Below are 20013 nucleotides of genomic sequence, written 5' to 3'. Positions count from 1 at the left end.
AAGGACCCAGTGACAGAATGTCCGGTCGTAGCGGCAACCGCAGAGGACTGTCCACCGACAGACCCTGAAGGTCTGAGAACCAGTGCCGCCTGGGCCACGCGGGAGCTATCAACAGGAGCGTCCCTCCTTCCTGTTTGAATTTCCGGATTACCCGTGGAAGAAGGGAAAACGGAGGAAAGAGATAAGCAAGCCGGAACGTCCACTGGACGGACAGAGCATCCACCAGAGATGCCTTATCGTCTCTTGTGCGAGACCCGTACAGCGGCAACTTGTTGTTGTGCCGTGACGCCATGAGGTCGATCTCTGGAAGACCCCACCTGTCTACCAGAAGTTGAAAGACGTCCTGGTGCAAAGACCATTCCCCCAGATGAACGTCCTGGCGACTGAGAAAGTCCGCCTCCCAGTTGAGAGCTCCCGGGATGAATACTGCTGATGTGGCCGGGAGATTGCGCTCCGCCCAGACCAGGATGCGGGACACCTCTACGCCCGACTTCAGGTTCCTCCTTGCCGATTTATGTAGGCCACAGTGGTGGCGTTGTCCGACTGGACCTGCACGGGGTGACCTTGGAGAACCTGCTGTGCCTGCTAGAGAGCATTGAAAACGGCGCCGAGTTCCAAGATGTTTATCGGAAGCTCCTTTTCCGCCTGAGTCCATCTGCCCTGGAACAAGTGTGGACCCGTGAAATCCCCAGCCCCGAAGGCTGGCGTCCGTTGTCAACAGGACCCAATTCGCCACCCAGAATGGACGACCCTTGTAGAGATGGGTCGTCTGCAACCACCAGGCTAGGGACAGGCGAACCTCCGGAGTGAGTACCATTGTCTGGGATCTTAGACTCTCTGAGGCAGTCCATTCCATTTGGACAGGATCAATTGCTGCAGAGGTCTGGAGTGAAACTGGGCATATTCCACCATGTTGAATACTGACAGCATGGAGCCTAGTAACATCATCGCCGAGTGCAGAGACACCCGGCGACTCTGCAGACAACTGCGCACCCTCAACTGTAAGGCAGAGATCTTTTCCCCCGTCACAAAGATCCTTTGCTGTCTGGAGTCCAATAAGGCTCCGAGGTGCAGAATCCTCTGAGACGGGATCAGGGTGGACTCCTGCCAGTTTATTAACCAGCCGTGCCGTTGCAGTACCGCAATAGTCAGGTCCAAGTTGCGTAGAAAGAGCTCTGGAGATCCTGCTACCAACAGAAGGTCGTTCAGGTACGGCAACATGCGGACTAGGGAAGCCGCCATGACCACCATAACCTTGGTGAATACACGTGGTGCTGTCGCCAGCCCAAAAGGTAATGCCCGGAACTGGAAGTGATCATTGCGGATTGCAAACCTGAGGAACTGTTGATGGCATAAAAGAATAGGGACATGCAGGTAAGCTTCCTCTATCCAACGACACCATGTAATCCCCCGGTTCCAGCGCCAGAATGATGGACCGTAGGGTCTCCATCCGAAACCTTGGCACCCGCAAGGACTTGTTGAGTGCTTTGAGGTTGAGGATCGGACGGTACGACCCATTGGGTTTCTGCACCAAAAACAGATTGGAATAGAAACCCTGGCCCCTCTGGGAGAATGGAACAGGCACTATAACTCCAGCCTGGAGCATAGTGTGCAAAACCTTCCGCAGTTTCATGGCTTTGTTCCGGTCTGATGGAAGAACAGTGGTGAAGAATCGGGATGGGGGCCTGTGCCGAAAGGAGAGGGCATACCAGTGAGAAACCACCTCGTGAACCCAAGTGTCTGTCGCGGGAACCGACCAACACTGGGCGAACAGCAGCAGGCGGCCTCCCACTTTGGGATCCCCAAAAGGGAGGCCCGGACCGTCAGGCCGCAGTCTTGTCATCTGACTTAGGGGCCGGACGTCTGGTACTCCAGGCCCGTTTCCGGGGCTTGGCCGATTTTTTGGGGCCAGCCTGTCGGGGAAAAGACTGTGCTTTAGGCCTACCCTGGGCCCAGTTAGGCCGAAAGGACGACGTACCTGAACTTGAAGGAACTGCAGCAGACGGGAGACATGCCGATTTGGCTGCCGCCAGCGTGGCTGCAATTTTGTCCAGATCCGGACCAAATAGGACTTCTCCATTAAAAGGCAAAGCTTCCAAGCCCTATAAGATCGCAACCATAAGGTGCGACGAGCAGCTACAGCTGCCGAAGAAATGATATAAGTGGTCGAATCCTGGAGATTGCCTACCAACTCGGTCTGTTCAGCCGAACAGTCGGAATCCAAAGACGCCTCCAAACTATCTGCCCAGCGCTCCATAGCTCTGGCTACCCAACAAATGGCCATAGCCGGCCTGGCCCACGAGGGTTGTAAGCGCTTTGGCGAAACAAGCCCAGGGCGGTTCTTGTACCAGAGCCATGACAGTAATTGGCCGCACCAATAAATAACACTGCCGACATAGCCCCTCCGCGTTACCCTCCCCCTCCGCTATTGGTACCTTGCACGTAGTACACATAAGCTGGAGAGGAAAGTCACTCTCAGATATAATGGTAAGTATGTGACCCCTCTCACTGATACTTGTTAGTATAGTGGGAGAACCACCCTGCAATCACAGCACTGCAAGGGCTTTAGCAGAAGAAGAGCAGGGACAGTGAAATGGCTGACAGTAGAAAGTGAAAGTACAGGCAGCAGACGCTAGCAGAAGTCACATACAATGCAAAGAAATCAATTCCTGCACTAACAGCGCTGATCCTCAACTACGCAGACACAGAGCCTGGTAGGACACAGCGCTGCATACACAGACCTGTAACCAACGGAGGAGAGGTATGCCGGGGGACCCAGACCGCGATGCCACCGATAATCAGCGTCCAGCAGCGCTCACCATGCTTCAGCAAAAGATGGCCACCGAGGAGCAGAGAGGAGGCAGGCCTGGGGGAGGAGCGCTGCCACAAGGCCAGTCAGCAGATGCAGAGGGGGCTGTGTGCAGCGGGGGAGGAGCCCCCTGCATGGGGACTCTGGACCATGTGTTCAGCGGGAACCCACCGCGGGACCCCGCTGCCTATCTGCTACCCCCTTGAATCCGGCCATGGTCCAAAACATCTGGGATCACCGCTAGCTGTGACCCCAGATGCTTACCAGCATTCCCAGATCAGTACCGGCGTTCTGGTACCGGCGGGGGTGTAGGGAAGACAGCATGGACGTCAGCATTGACTGTCCATGCTGTACTTCCAGATGAGCAGCCACAGCTGCTGCAAAGAAAACTTCAGGGGCTAACCATTAGCCCCCCTCTAAACAGGTGCTCCGACTCCGAGCCGGGCACCAACGAAACTGAGATGCCTTGGCTCGGGGACGGGGTATAGAAGGGGGACCCTAGTGTATCCTGGGAGGCTGAAAACTTTAACTCTATGGTGCTCGATGCCTGACATCATCACCTATACCCCAAGGTATCCTATGGATACCCTATGGACCCTGATGTAGAAATAAGGATTAGACATCCAGTTACATATGCAACCACACCAGGATACCCCCCCACACACACACACCTAGATGCAGTACTTAGACACACCACCCCCTCAGAATGAGTATAGCATGATTTATTTGCCCTGCATGCAAACTCTGCACCTAACGCTAAAGCGCCCCCAATGAAGACACCGAACACTGGGCCTGATTCAGAGACTGACGCTAATGTGACCACAACTGCGTCTCCGTGGCAAATAAAGTTGAAAAAATATGCTGTTAGCAAAGAACACCCGAGCATAAAAACGCCCACTACTGCCTTCACACCTGCGTACAACTACGCATACCTACTTAAACATTGGTACCATCGAAGTTAATCGCCAGCCATTTTACCCTTTTGGCAGGTCTGATCTGACGCAGGCCAGGGAGCTCTTCTGCCACGCAGAGCTGCGTATGCAATTGTAGTGGCTACTTTATACACGCTCACATAACAGCGTTCAAATGGCCAGGCACGCCTACGTTTCACTAACCACCCTCTGTTCACACCCCCAAAACGGTCACTTCCTGTCAATCAATCTGCAATGGGCATCCGTGGTCTGCGTGAACGCACTGCTGCCTACGCGCACTGCGATTCATACGCAATGGCAAATAATCGCTCGATCTGCGATTTGCAGTTGCGTTCATCTCTGAATCAGGTCCACTGAGTGCAAACCATCCACTTGATATTCTGCCTTATGCTAAATATTTTAGGTTTTCACCTGCAATTTCCCGCTTGGGGGCAAAGTGACTATATCCCTAAGATTCCCAGTAATATGGCTTGAATTTGGTCTTTTTATAAGCACGGATTACAAACAATGATGCAGACCAAGTGTGAATCTGAATATATGTACTGACATATTCCATTTCTATAAAGACTATTAATATTACATAGTTGGTGTCTTAAGAATGTTTTCTGCCATTTTAGGAAATACATAGTATATTATTAATCCATTTATTAGCACATCACCATTGTTTTGTTGTGATATTTTTATGCAGATATAGTGACAAATGTCCTTTTTTTTCCTCCTGCTGTGCAGGTCTTCAACCAGAAGCCAAACTTTGGCAAAATAAAAGAACACTCAATTGGTTAGGATGAAAAGTTCACCCCTATGCCAGCTTTATGACAGAAAAAAGGTGGGAGACTACACCACATGATTCTGCTGATGAAGTCTTGAATAACAGTGGCTGCATGTAACACTTATTCTGTGTGTATATTACTTATTTTACACAGTCCGCTAAAGGCATACAGAAGATTCTACAACAATGGGCGCTCTCTTAGCAGGAAAACAGCTGCGCGCCCGGCACTGTTGACTAATTTCTCCTCGCATCCCCAGGGGGTGAGAGAAGAAATCCTTAGCCAACCCAAACAATGCGGTGTATTGAATAGCTTCGGGAGCTCCCTCCCGAGGCTATTCAACATCGTTTTGAATTGAATTACCCCCAAAGTTTCCTTGGAGGGCTTTCAGAATGCATCAATCTTAAAAACACTATTTCCTTATCATACAGAGGTGTCCAAATACAGCTTTGCTGCAGTTTCGCTAAAAATCCCCTCTCGGCGCGCCAGGTCCTGTGTGACTCAGATCTTTTTATGCCGAAACTGCATCTAAAGCTGGGTACACATTAGACGATATGTACCCAGCACGATCTCGTGAGCAACGTGACACAGCTGGGAGGGGGGGGGGGTTGGGGGGGAAATTCAACCCATGTGCCGGCAGCGACGTAGCGGGGGGCCATGCTGCATTCGGCAGCATGGCATTGCTAGAGACATACTCAGATCTTTCTGCATGTACAAAAGATCTGAGGGTGCGACGGTCGACCTGCGGGAGCGCGTGTCGGCATCATGCGTACACACTGGACGATATGAACGATTTGTCGTTCCGATGTGTCGGAATCTGTCAAAATTGTTCAGGATATCGTCTAGGGGCCTTAAATCTAAATGCAATGTGACTAGGACACACCAGCAGACTGTGCTGATTAATTTGATATGCATCACTTGTCTATCTGTGTACAACTGAGCCTCTGTGGTTCATATAAAGACTCAGGTGCACACTGATATACAAGTGTCGCATATCAAATCAGCACAGTAATCAGCATGCATTTACGGTGAAAGAAAAGACGCCCAACGCTAGCAGAGTAGCTAGGGACCTGGCGGCTCTATCAAGTAGCGTTGCGTGGGGTATTGAGGTTAGATGTATGAGGACACATCTGTACAACAATACTGAGCCACTTGCATGGCATGGGTGTGTATCTCATGCAAACTGTAAGACTTGCCCACCAGCGGCTACCTGAGGATAATACATTTGTAGCCAGGTGTCTTACATTGCGACCGCTGGCTTCCAGACTGCTTACTCCTGGCAAGGTACAAATGATGGGCGTCTAGATCTCGACGCCTGTCGTTAGGCCTACGCCGGGAGCCCGAAACCCGGCTTACCGATCGAAGGTGAGTCAGGCGCGAACAGCCGCGAGGGGGGGGGGGGTGTGGAGGGTTAGGTTAGGGGCTCCTGGAGAGTGATTTAGGGTGAGGCACCCCTCTGGGAGGTTAGGGTTAGGCTAGGGGAAGGGGGGTTTATGGATAGGCACCCCTAAAGGAGGGTTAGGGTTGGGGGGTAGAATTAGGTTAGTTATACTTACCTTAAGGACGATCAGGATTTCTTCCTCTGTCGGGGTAAATCATACTGATTCAGTCTTACAGTGCCCCATACATCCCATGCATTTGCAGAAATCCTCCCCAGTCTTCTCTTGCCCTGACCACAGTGAGAGGAGATCCCATGGATCCTAAAAAGACTGCGCACACATCAGAGCTCCCTCCTGCCATGCCGCTGCCCCAGTCTTTCCCAGGTACCAGTAAATTTATATATAATTATAATCTTACTCAGTTAAGTCGATAATCAAAGTATACCTTAAGTCCTCGCAGGATTTGATAAATCAAGAACTGCACATGATCATCTGTCAACTTCTGACATTTAACTATATTGTTAAGGTCAGCTCCCATTAGATGTGTAACCAGGTATCTAAAGAAGAAAAAATGTGAATGGTCAAGAAATCCACAATGCATTAGCACTACTATACAGATGTGTCCTTGAATCTGTGTAAAAATAGCTATTGTGCTTAATCTGCAACTTTATATATTTTCATTCTTGTGCGATGTCGCAGCCTAGCGTCACTAGCACAGTACGAGCGGCTTTTCCTGATTCTGCATTGTGAATAAAACACTAAATTTATTTTATTTGATAAAAAAAAAGAAGAAGAAAGTATGCTATTCCTCTAGGAGTCTCCGTTGCCCGCCATATAGATGCTAGGTGTATAAGGACACATCTGTAGCTATAGCAATAAATGCAATAATGTTTTACCAATGTAGATCATACAATAAATAGTTTTTTATATTTCACAAAAGAAACTTGTACTCACACATCATTGAATTCCTCAAAGGACTTTGAGGGGGTAAAAACATCTAATAGCCCAATGACCTGTAAAAAGAGAAGTAAAATAAAACATTACATAGAGCATAATATAGGATTATCACGTCTTTAATATTCAGGAGCTTCGTAAGGAGCATCAAATAATGGACAGGCATCAAATGACGTCAGTGACAGGTGATCCGTTCTGCTAGTCAGCCAGGGACTATAGCTATGTCAGCATGGAATTAGGTAAACCATATAACTGGCTATTTAAAAGAACATTATGATGTTGATTCAATTAGTTACATTACAGAACGGGTTATTTTCAACAAGCGTGTTCCTGCGAGTCACACAATTCAGTTGTAAAATCCTATTCCCGGCAAACGCAACAATGTCTTGCATTGACAACCTGTGGAAATGCATGAAGGTAAATTACCCTGAACCCCAAACACCTGGCAAAGAAGATTGGATATTTTTTGAGATAGTGTGAAATAAGCAGCACTTAAGTTATCAAAATTCCGTTATTGTAAGAAAATGGGACCACAACAACTTAATAAAAATAAGTTAAAAAGACTTAGTGCAACCGTGGATAGATTACCCATCGCTGTACCCAGGGAGGGAGGAGGGGAGTGTGAGGGATCTCAGTGGCTGCCGAAACATCACCTCTACCACTGGAGTTTACAAACTAGACTAGACAAAATGGAAAGAACAGAACCCAAGCGCTGTCGGAGAGCTGCTGGAAATAAGGGGATGTCAGCCCCTGAAAATAACACAAACAAGAAACCAAGAGATTCCAGCGCTACTAATGTATATAAAAAAGGATTGACAATGGACAGTTGGAATGATAATTCTTATACAAAATTTAATACAAGAATACACAAAGAAATTGTACACAAAAAGAATAAAAATAAAAATGAACTAATCTAAAAAAAGCCACATAAAAGTGTAGGTGAACCATATCTGATAATTCCTAAATGGATCCTCCTTCCAAATAGAAGACAGTCATGTACTGGATAAATGTGGATAAAGTATCCCTTAGGAGAGGAGAGAAGAATTACCGGTATTGGGTGAATGATTTTTCCACAGTCTTTGGCAACATTCAGTGGCCGATGCAGATAATAGGGCTGTAATAATCCGCTGGAAGTTAAATTAAATACTCCACCAAAGTCAGCAGGGGTTCGTGCAATCCAAGAGCTAACACTCAATGCATTTCACTGGTTCAAATCACATCCAGCTTCCTCAGGATGCTCCTGAGGAAGCTGGATGTGACTTGAACCAGTGAAACGTGTTGAGCCTTAGCTTTGGAGGCTCTCTTATCCATTTAACTGGTTATATACTCTCTTGGATTGCACAAACCCCTGTTGACTTTGACGGTGTATTTAACCTCCGGTGGATTATTACAGCCCTATAACCTGCATTGGCCACTGAATGTTGCCAAGGACTGTGGAAAAATCATTCACCCGGTAATTCTTCTTGCCTAAGGGATACTTTTTTCTTTCATCAGCCAGTACATGACTGTCTTCTATTTGGAAGGAGGATCCATTTAGGAATTATCAGATATGGTTCACCTACACTTATATATAATTTTTAAATATTAGTTCATTTCATTTTTATTATTTTTATTCTTTTTGTGTACAATTTATTTATATGTGTTTTTAGTGTATTCTTGTATAAAAATTTTGTATGAGAATTATCATTCCAACTGTCCATTGTCAATCCTTTTTTCTATACATTAGTAGCGCTGGAATCTCTTGGTTTCTAATTAGACAAAATAGACCATAGTCTATCTAGTGTTAAAGGCAATTGAACCATCAGTATGCTTTTGGAATATGGGAAGAAACCAGAGCAACTTCAAAAGTGCCTGGTAAAGAGAAGCAATACTCAGTGACACTGTCACTCCGAAAAATAAAAATGAAATTGACGGTCAATACGGCCCAAAATCATAACTCATACTCAATACAGCCAAGCGTGAGGGAGGGAACGCAGTGTCCCCCAGCTTGACTCAGAGAAAAGGATTCAACGATAAGTACCCAAAAATCCTATTTTCTCTTTCGTCTGGGCTGGGGGACACTGGACCATGGGATGTTCAAAAGCCTCCCACCATGGGAAGGAACGCTCAGATTGCCCGACCGGAGAACTGTATGCCCAAAATGGGCGTCCCCAGAGGCAAAAACATGGAACCTGAAGAACCACACAACACGTGTGGACAGAGGACCAAGTAGCTGCGTGACAAACTTGTTCAGCCGAGGCCCCGACGCGACGCCCAGGAGGCCGCCACAGCCCTAGTGGAATGAGCCAACACCCTAGCTGGTGCCGGGCATCCCGTCTCTGAGTAAGCCCTTGAAATCACTGAGCATTTTGCAATGGTCTGCTTTGTGGCAGGCCAGCCCCGTTTGTGGGCATCGCAGAGAACCAATAGAGAGTCCGTCTTAAGTAAGATCGAAGTTCTGTCTAAATAAATGCGGAGGGCACGGACAACATCCAACAGTGATAGATCGTCCTGGTCCCCTGAGGACTACGACAATGAGAGAACAGGAAAAACAATCTCCTGGTTTAAGTGGAAAGATGAAACCACTTTCGGTTGAAAAGAAGGAAACGTCCTGAGCACAGCCCTATCATCATGGAAAACAACAAAAGGTTTTTTGCAGGACAAGGCTCCCAACTCAGAAACCCGCCGAGCCGAGGCAATGGCCCAAAATCTGTACCTTCAAAAGATTGAAGCCGTAAGCTGGCCTCCAGACTGCCCTGCAAAAATGCTAAAAACCTTGGCAGGCGGAACTGGGCAGTATGTACTCCCCGCTGCTCACACCACACAATATAGGTTTCACAAAAACCTTGTGGTAGTTCTGGGCGGAAACCTGCTTCCGCGGCGGGAGCATGGTCCAGATGACGAAGGGGAAAAACCCCTGGCCTTCAAGAGCTCGGCCTCCAAGTGAGGCAGAATGGCCCCTGTAGCAGAAGATCTGGATGCAGAGGCAGACTCCAATCCGAGCCTGCGGCTAGCCTGAGAACCGTGGCGAACCACGACCGGCGTGGCCAGTTTGGAGCCACTAGGATGACTGAAACCTGCTGCTCCCTGACTCGACGGAGTACTCTTGGTAACATGGGAATTGGAGGCATAATGTAGACCAGACGGAAGTTCCAGGGAACTGTCATGGCATCCACTGCAAATGCCAAAGGATCTTTGGACCTTGCAGAAAATCGAGGGACCTTGCAATTGTGGAGAGACGCCATCAGGTCCAACCCCCGGCAGTCCCAATCTCTGGACCAGCTGCTGGAAAACCTCCAGGTGGAAACCACTCCCCTGGCAGGAATGTAGTCCTTCTGAGGTAGGCTGTCTCCCAATTCTCCACACCCGTGTATGAAGACTGCTGAAATTGCCAGGAGGAACGTCTCCGCCCCAAGAGAGAATGAGACTTGCCTCTGCCATGGCAAGTGAGCTTTTGGTTCCACCCTGTTGGTTTACATATGCCACTGCCATGGCGTTGTCTGATTGGATCCTCACTGGTCGGCCTGCCAGGAGGGCCTGAGCCCCGCACAGTGCTTGATAAATGGCCCGGAGCTCCAGCATATTGATTGGGAAACCTATCTGTGATTACGACCAGGTCCCCTGGAGACAGAGGTTCTCTGTCACCGCTCCCCAACCTGAGACTTGCGTCTGTGGTGACAATCCAGTTGGGAGTCACCAGGGACCGACCCTGGAGAAGGTGATCGGTAATCAGCCACCAGCGAAGTGACTGACGAGTGCTGTCTGACAGAACCAGCAACTGAGAAGAAAGGTCGTCTGAACGGCCCGTCCAATTCCAGAGAATCTCCCACTGGAGAATCAGTGAACGGAAGCGGCCGTACTGGATGGTTTCGAAGGTAGAGTCCATCATGTATAGTAACCTCATGCCCGGCCAAACGGATGGCCGAGGGGCAGACAGCACTTTCCAGACTAAGTCCTGCAGGGCCCGGGTTTTGGGCTCGGGCAAGAAAACCCTTTCCAGTGCTGTATTGAAGATCACCCCCAAAAACGTCAGAAGTTGGCATGGCCTGAGGTGACTCTCGAGATTCAGTATCCACCCATGATGCTGTAACACCTGCACCATGTGATCCAGGTGGAGCTGAAGTTGGGCAGCGGAATCAGCCTTTACTAGCAAATCGTCCAAATAGGGAATCACCATTATTCCCTCGGAATGCAGTAAGCTTGCCATTGCCGCCATGATCTTTGTGAAGACCCGCAGAGCCGTAGCCAAACCAAACGGCAGAGCCTGGAACTGGTAACGGGCTATTCAGACTGCAAACCTGAGTAGAGACTGAGGCCCTGCAGAAATCGGTATGTGGAGATATGCATCTCTGATGTCGATAGACGCCAGAAACTCGTTTGCCGACATACCCTGGTTCACTGATCGGAGCGACTCCATGTGAAGCCGATCCACCCACAGGCTGGCATTCAAGGCTCGTAGATTCAAAATCGGCCGATAAGTGCCGTTGGGTGTTTGGACTAGGAACAAGTTGGAGTAAAACCCCTGTTTCTGTTGAGACTGTGGAACAGGAACTATAACCCCTTCTGAACAGAGGGAACTGATAGCCTGGTTTAAGGCCCATCTCTTCTCCGGCTCCCTGGGTAATGCTGTAGCAAAGAAACGTTGTGGCGGCTGCCCCCTTAGGTCGATCACATAACTTCGGGAGACAATGCCCCTTACCTAGGCATCTACTCCCGAAGCTACACACATATCTCGGAAAAGAAGGAGACGGCCCACTACCTTCCACGAGACTGGATGGGCTGAGATCCTGTCAGGTACTCGGCTCCTCAGATCCCCTAGCACCCGGACGCTTGAATGTGCTGGAGAATATACCCCGAGGGGCATCAAGCTCAGAGCCGAACAGGACGCCTCCACAAAAAGGCAGAGACTCTAAAGCGCGTTTAGATTCGGCGTCCGCCTCCTAGGCGCGAAGCAAGAGTGTGCTGCGTGCCGTGACTGCCGTGACTGAGACTCTAGAGGAAATCTGTGCTCCATCTTGCGTGGCCTCACACACAGTCTGCAGCCGCACATATCTGTTCCGCCTGATCCTTAAAGGAGGCCGCCCCTTGGACCGGCAGAGCAGAGCCGTGTGCTTTTCTAAACGAGCCACAGTTGCATCCACTCTTGGAGGCAGCTCCTACTTAGCGACCTGCTCCTGTGGAAAGGGATTAAGGACTGCAAATTTACGAGGAGTAGCATACTTTTTATCTGGGGTCTTCCAGGCTTCCTCTACCAGATCTGAAAGATCCTGAGACACTGGGAAACAAACAACCCTCTTACGCCTCCGCTTAAACGGCCCTTCCAACCTAGCTGAGGAGTCAAGGTCTAGACAGTCCAAAGACTGTCGTACTGCCACAATAAGGTCCTCTACGCCCTGACTTGATGCAGAGTCTGAACCTTCCTCATCGGGCAGAACCTCCTCTTGGGAGTTTCCCCTCCTCCCCCTCGGGATCTGACTCCCAACAAGACACTGGATTGAGAAGGACGCTTATGCATAGTTTAGACTCCTCAAAGAAATTTTCCATAAAAGGCCGATACTTTCTCGACCCCTACCGCCGAACGCTCCATGGTACGGACCCAAGGAGGATCAGGACCCTGGTAACCAACCCCTGCAACAGCAGGCGGTGAGCGCAAAACAGGCCCTGGTGCTGCTTGGGCTAATTCCTCTCTATGGCGGAGCAACGTCAGCACGTCAGAGAGTGAACGGCTCATAGCCTGAGCCCATGTCGGCTCCTCCAGTTGGTTGCGCACACGTGGGCCCCAGCTGATAGTCCATACACAAAGCCCCTGCATCAAGTTGTCCACACAGCAATTTAGCCTGACACTGGGCACCTGTAAAAAATAGCGCCATAGTGGGCTTCTGGCCCTTTGTGGACATTTTGTCCGTCATTAGAGCAGCCCCCTTCCTGCGCTGCCCTGCCGCAGCAGTGAGCCCGGAAAAGAGAACAAAAAAATATAACAAGTGGCAATGAATATGCAAACACTCCAAGCAGGCACAAGAACAGATTACAGTAATACTGAAAACTACTTAGCTGTATGCTACAGAGGGAAAGGAGCTTGCTCTGTCCTCCCTCCATGCTGTTCAGGCTTGTGTCCTTTAAAAAGCTGTGATCAGACTTCCTGGGAGCCTGCATTTTGCCACTGGAGATTGGGGGAACCAGCAGCCCCCCGTCATACTGAAGCGAGCCTCAGTGGGGAAAGCACTTGGACTGACCCGCATTTACCTACAACAACTGGTATCCCAGGTGGATTTCCATCCAAGCACTAATCAGGCCCAACACTGCACAGCATCCAAGATCAGCTTGTCCAGTCTGGTGTTTCAGTAGGTCTCACCTGCGGTCAGTCTGTGTTTGTTGCTCTCCCCCACCAAGAAACCTGGCAAGATGGTGCCCGCCACTCAGGACCACGCTGACTGCCTGCACCTCTACCAGGTAACAGCAGCATGCTATTCCCGGGCCCAGACGGCCTCTTCAGAGACCGGAGTGTGTGGAATGGGGGAAGCGCTCAGCACCATCCCCCCCCCCTTAGGTTGCGCTCTCCCCGCCTCTTTACACTCCAGCTGTGTGCTGGTATAAGCAGCGCATAGTACCTAGAGTAAAAAATAAACATAACATTATAAATAACTGAAAAAAATCCCTAAACTAAACCAGGGCTGCAGAGCCGCTCTGAAAAAACGTGCCTCTCTCCACAGGCACTAAACTTACACTGAAGTCAGGGGTTGCAGAGGGGAGGAGTTATAGATTCCAGTGTTAGGGCCAAATCCACGCCTTCCCACCTACAACCCATGGTCCAGTGTGCCCCAGCCCAGACTAAAGAAATATTTTTTCCTATATTCTTTCAACCATTTTTGTAATCCAGTACAGATGTGTCCTCATACATCTAGTGTTAAACTGCCCTTCTAGTCGCGCCATGCCATGGAGTGACTCTGTAGCACAGAGAAACTTTTCGTGTGTCTTTTACCTTCAAATGAGTCTTATTCGCACAGTGATGTGAATTGGACGTACAAGCAGCTTCTGCTGATTAAAATTATATGCAGCATGCCTATATTCTGTGAGCAACTGCGGGTGTACCTGCATGCAAAATGCTACATTACAGCGTCAGCGGCTTTAACACTGATGTATCTTTTTGCATGCAGATACACCCGCAGTCGCACACAGAACATAGGCATGCTGTATATAATTTTAATCAGCAAAAGCCCCTTGTGCTACCTATTCGCATCACTGTGAAGTGTGGCATGAAGTGCATATGTGGTCATTGCACCTCTTCTGACATATTGTAACATATACATAAAAAAGTGTGCAAACCATACAATATAATCTAACTCTAATAATATTAATACAATCACAAATATACACATTAAAAGTACTTAAACAGTTTAACAGCAAAATTGCGCTACAGCCGTTTTGTTTGTGTCACCTGTCACAAAAAACTTTTTGCCTAGGGGTTCAGTGAAAACAATGCTGATACTCTAGGGCAGTGTTTCCCAAATTCATTCCTCAGGGAGCACAAACAGTGCATGCTTTCCAGTTCTCCTCACAGGATCAAAAGTGAAATTCGCTCTACCTGTGGATCTTTTAAAATGTGTCAGCCAGTAATGAATACACCTATGTACCAACTAGGAAAAATGGAAAACATGCACGGTTGGTGCTCCCTGAGGAATGGGTTTGGGAAACACTGCCCTAGAGTATCAGCATTGTTTTCACAGCACATCTGGGCCAAAAAAATTTAGTGACAGGTGATACAAACAAAATGGCTGTAGCGCTGTTTTGCTGTTAAAAACGGTTTAGAGTACTTTTAAATGTATATATTAACGATTGTATTAATATTATTAGAAAGTTTTTCTACTAATTTAGCTCCGCAGTTTGATACCTATATTCAGTAAAATATTTTGTTGGTCTATTAGAAAGTGCCCTTTGATTTGATTCTCAAAGAAATGTGCTTCAGTTACATATTTTGACTAGTTGCATCTAAGATTGTGTTATTGTCTGCTTTTAACAGGGAGCCACCTTGAACATATAAATGGCAATGTCACTTGTTATAATACTGTGCCAAAACCATATTTGAGGCAATGTTGCCCCCTATTGTTAATACTTATTTTAATGTTTATGACCTTATAAATGGGCTTGACAAATTATTCAAAAATCTAGGAGCCATCTTAAAAGTTTAGGAGCCAGACCATCGTCCTTCACCAAAATATCTGAAAACTTGTATAGAACTTCACCTCATGCCCCTTAGGCTTCCCACATGCCATCAGAAGCCGATAAATGCACGTCTTCAGTGTCCAATTCATAGTATGGCCCCAATTCACAGTATGCCACATTATAATGTCCTCAATACATAGTATGCCACTCCACGCCCCCAACACCACATCGCATCCAAAATGTGTCAATGTGTATAAATGAATGTGAACAGGGAGACAAGGCTGCTGTCCCTGCATCTCCTGACTGGGCTGAGAGCTGAGACAACAGAAGACTGACCTGGCTGGGTCTCATTGGGCATGATTCAATTCAGCGCGATGTAAATAGCACCGGGAGATAGCTCCCGGAGCTATTCAATTCATCGCGCTGTTAGGACGGGGAAGGCTCGTTATCGCGCCTTAAACAGGGTGCAGGGCGCAGCTGTAACCATTAGGCACCCTTCCGAAAAGTCCACCGCCATCCTCTCTGTTCATGGACCCAGGAGCTAGCCTGGCTTGCGACAGCAGGATGGAGGCAGATGGTAACAGCATCCACGGGCAGCGCTAAAGCTGCGAGGAGAGTCACTAGATGCCAACACTGCAGTGTGTCCTCCTAACTCCAGGAGCTAATTTTTAAACAGTGCCTCCAATCACAAAATGGAAGTGGGTCCTCATCAGCATGACTACTGCAGGATGCGATAGTCCTGCAGTGCTGTGGAGTGGACGGACAGAGCGGAGTAACGTTTCTAAAAGAAACCTCATTGTCTTCAATAATGGTCTGGGGTCTCTGCCAATCCAGATGCCAGGTGTAAAAGTTTAGTCGCCATGGCGACTGGGATTTGTTGAGCCCTGCCTTAATAAGGCATATAGCATCCGGTCTTTGTTAAGAACGCTATAATTACGTGTGAAATGCGGAAGCCTGGAGCCTTAATTCCCGAGCCCAGACTGACTGCAGAAAGTGCTGGGACGGAGTACACATCTGGCCTATTGTGTAGCGAGAGGCTCCCAGATGCGAGTGTGCTGTTTTTGAATATAATCAGGATTCACTAAAAAGCGAAGTACAAATAAATAATTTAATTCAACTTAAACTGTTTGTGTATTGTGTCATTCATATCACTTTTTTGCTGGATGCCTGAACTCTGTTTCCACAGAAAAGAGGTCCTTTCAAGCTTCTTTTTTGGTTATAAAAAGATCTAGAACCCGCATCTCTGCATTATTTTATTATTAATTGTTGCTATGTACAAATAGCACAATGCAGGAGATTTCACAGAAATATCTGGCAGAGTGCCAATTAGCACTGCTGATCGCAGTCCTGATTATTATCAATGGGGGTTACAAACTCAGCCCTATGTCCCAAACGCTGAAAAGCTAAGCGTTTCGTAGTTTGGCCCCATTAGTTTACACCATCTTCAGTAAACTGCTTTAAGCCTATGAAGGCTTACAAGCAGGAGAGAGATCTTCCAATCTCTCTCTTTATGCCCCCTTCGAAAACCGACAAAGTGTGTATGTGCAGCGACAGCTTCCCCCCAGAGAAGACTTTCACAAATGTGAAAGACTTCTACATAATACCAGGCATCTAACTAGAGGGAAAAATGGTTACGGAAACCAATGTCCCTGTGAATTTCCTATAGTACATAAGGGTGATATCATTAAAAAGGTAAATATCTGCTGCAAATCAGAACCTTAATGATCACCGCAATTCCGTGATTATTAGTACATAGGCCCCTTACTTTAATGTCTTTTGATGAATTTCTCACTAAGTAAATTGTGTTTACCTTTCCTTAGGTTCAGTTATGTGGCAGTGGACAGGGATGCACTTCTGTTTGTCCATATATTTTATGATTGGCAGTCACCAACACTGGTTTTGCTTATCACATTGACCATAAATAATTTGATTTGGACCTGGATCACCCATCCACTTTGGGAACCAATACACTAACCAGTTTCACCATCTTCAACCAACTATTGTAATAACCATTTTCCACCACAAGATGTCCTCCTAACCATGAAAACCAAAACAAGGGATTTCCTTTCAACAACTTACTACAGTACAATCAAATTTTTAGCTACAAGGAATGAAACAACATTTTGGGGAAGATTTATCAAACCTTCCAAAGATGACATGGGATTTTAGTTATCACTATATAGAAATTATATAAATTATAGTGAGAATCTAATTGGTTGTTATGAGCAACATCTCTATTTGTCCTCTTTAGACTTCATACACACACCCCCCCCCCCCCCACCCCCACAGAATAGGCAAATTTACTAATAGCCATTCCTTTATCCACGGGACTTATCACAGGATTTTAGCTACAGAATTATTCAATTATTGCCCGCGGTAAGTGCCCAGATTACACTTTACGTGGATTTCTGATCACACCCTTCCGAGATTCAAACAGAAATCTGCTTACTACATATGGTAATTGCATAGCTTCGTGCACTTAACGCGGGAAATATCACTGACTTGGGGATATAACGGAGTAGCTCCAGGCATTCAACTCAGGACTACAAGCCTGCGGTTTGTCCCACGTTAATTGAATTCCTCCCTATGTCTTGAAAGCAACAATTATATGACCATTCTGTGCAACCCAGCTTGTTTTTTTCTATTATTTTATGCTTGACGGTTGAAGTCTCTTTACCTTAAATAAAGCTAAATAAAAAAGCTAAAATTAGCATAAAAACATTTTCGACATGGTGTTAACATGTTAAATGTTGACATTCTGAATGTGTCAACGTTTTAACCATGTTGACCTAAGTATTTTGACATATTGGTTGTCGAGCTAACATCGAGGTCAACATTCTGAAGCGGTCTACTTTCTGAACGTCGACTAGTCATTCCACACCCCATTTTTATTTTTTTTATAAGAGGATAGTTTTATAAATAACCACGATGGTGGTTCGTATATTTATTTTAAATTGGGAGGACCATCCATAATTTGACACCATTTTTTTCTTTGAACACTCTGGTACTCCTGATTGTTCTAAAACCTCTCTGTAATGAGATAATAGGACTTTATTCCACTACTATTAAATTGTCAGTCATAGGGATAATAAATAAATGTCAAAGGCAAATAACAGATTTATAAAGAAGAGTACAATCCTGAAAACATTTTCTTGTCCGATTCACTATACGCGACAGTAAGATGAATCAGAAAATAAATCGGATGTTTTTTTCTGCAACTCTTTCAGAGTATCCTGGGGAACACCTACCAGGTGTTTTGAAAGCGAACAGTGCAAAATGAGTTTGAATCCCAAAATTCTGCTTTTTTTTGCTCACAAAGTATTATTGAATTATTTTATTTCTATTTGTATACTGATAAGTGTTTATAAAGATACTAAATGCTTTTTAGAAGATGATTTTATATGTACATTTGTGTACTAAGATCAAGATACCAAATTACATGGCTTAAAGTTTTTCAATTAAGCTTGGTATGTAGGAGGTATAATTAGGAGGACACCTGTAGAATCAGGTGGAGATCAATTAACTAATTAGGAATGAGAAGGACAGGTATAAAAAGGAGAGAATGTGCTCCATTCCTCTCACTCTTTGATAAAGCTTCCTGGACTGGAAGCGAAACGCGTCAATGGATCATCATTTACTGCTACACATTGCTACTTGATTTTCCTTATTCACCGGACTTTGCTTTAAACGACTGCATTTTTGATTACTTGAAAGCCGGCCACAATACAATTATCATACTCGGCTTGGTGATGCTGGACATTGATTAACACGAGGACAGGTGAAGGCGGTCACAAGTTGACTTTATTATAGCCTCTGGACCTGTTGGGGCTGCAACTCAGTGTGTCACCAGTTCTAAATTGGGAGCAACCACTTTAGCAGCCCATTCGACTAATCCCGTAAAGATCATCTAGCTCTACATTGTTGTAAGTCCTAGAGGTGATTATACCAGAAGCTTCACCTCGCTTCCCTCGGAGGACTTCAAATATACATTTACTCTGCACAAGATGATGGTCGGAGATGATGGATTATTATTATGGTCCGGTGAGATCACTGTCTTTGGACATTTTCTCATATACTGTATTTTAAAAGTTTGTGATTCCCAGTAGGGTTCGTTTTTTTCTAGACAGTATATAGGAATATAGCAGCTGCTGTTTTTTTCTACATATTACTTAGACTAGTCTGTATAGACTTCTTTTCCAGAAGTATTTTTAAAATATTTGTGATTATATATTGTTTAGCATTTGCACCAATATTACAAAGAGAAATTTCTTAATCATACATTTGGTGTCTTGACTATTTTCAGCCATGCCCAGGTATTAATCAATTTATTTAATATTTGAATTGGTCATTTATAAGCACAACACCAACATTCTTCTTGTGAATGTCTGTTTATTGGCTGGCCAACCCTTCTTTTGAAATCCATAGAGCACAAAGAGGGAGTCTGTTTTCCTGAGAGAACCAGTACGGTCCATGTAGATCCTGAGAGCATGGACCACATCCAAGGAGGCCTCACCTACTGAGAGGTCTGGTGATCGGAAGGCCGGGACTATGATCTCCTCATTAAAATGGAAACAAGTAAACACTTTGGGAGGGAAACCAGGGTGAGTCCGAAGAACAGCGCTGTCCTGATGGAAGATTAGAAATGGGGAGCGACATGAGAGCGCCCTAAATCCGATACCCTGCGGACGGACGCCATAGCAAGAAGAAGAAGATAAATAAAAACAAAAAAACTTCCACAGATTCCAAAGGTTCAAACGGAGTGCCCTGTAAGGCCTGAAGAACCACTGACAAATCCCACAGAGCCACAGGAGGAACAAAGGGAGGGTGTATGCGGAGTACACCTTGCAGGAAGGTGTGGACATCCGGCAGTGAAGCAATTCTATGCTGGAACCAAATGGACAGAGCAGAGACGTGTAACTTCAGCGAAGTAAGGTGGAGTCCAAGATCCAATCCAGCTTGGCATGAAGGCCAGGACTCTAAAGACCCGAAACACGACAGTCATAGCTTCTGGCATCACACCATTGGAAGTAGGT

At 46.5% G+C, this 20013-nt stretch overlaps 1 protein-coding gene across 3 annotated transcripts in view; it reads right to left on the bottom strand.

The window, feature by feature from the left end:
• The window catches only part of LOC148442607 (mitogen-activated protein kinase 14), a 138602-nt gene that overhangs the window by 103357 nt on the left and 15232 nt on the right, over nt 1-20013 (bottom strand). For all 3 annotated transcript variants that reach the window (XM_088463731.1, XM_088463730.1, XM_088463729.1), the window contains exons 3-4: nt 6842-6900; nt 6333-6444 (exon numbers count right to left, since the gene is read on the bottom strand). In XM_088463731.1, the coding sequence (XP_088319857.1) occupies nt 6333-6444; nt 6842-6900 (171 nt within the window). The remainder of the gene's footprint in view (nt 1-6332; nt 6445-6841; nt 6901-20013) is intronic.

The sequence above is a fragment of the Taudactylus pleione genome, unplaced genomic scaffold (genome assembly GCF_031769625.1).
Source record: "Taudactylus pleione unplaced genomic scaffold, aTauple2 ptg001437l, whole genome shotgun sequence".
Lineage (NCBI taxonomy): Eukaryota > Metazoa > Chordata > Amphibia > Anura > Myobatrachidae > Taudactylus > Taudactylus pleione.
The sequence above is the reverse complement of the archived record's forward strand: the minus strand, read 5'-3'. Positions and strand labels throughout refer to the sequence as shown.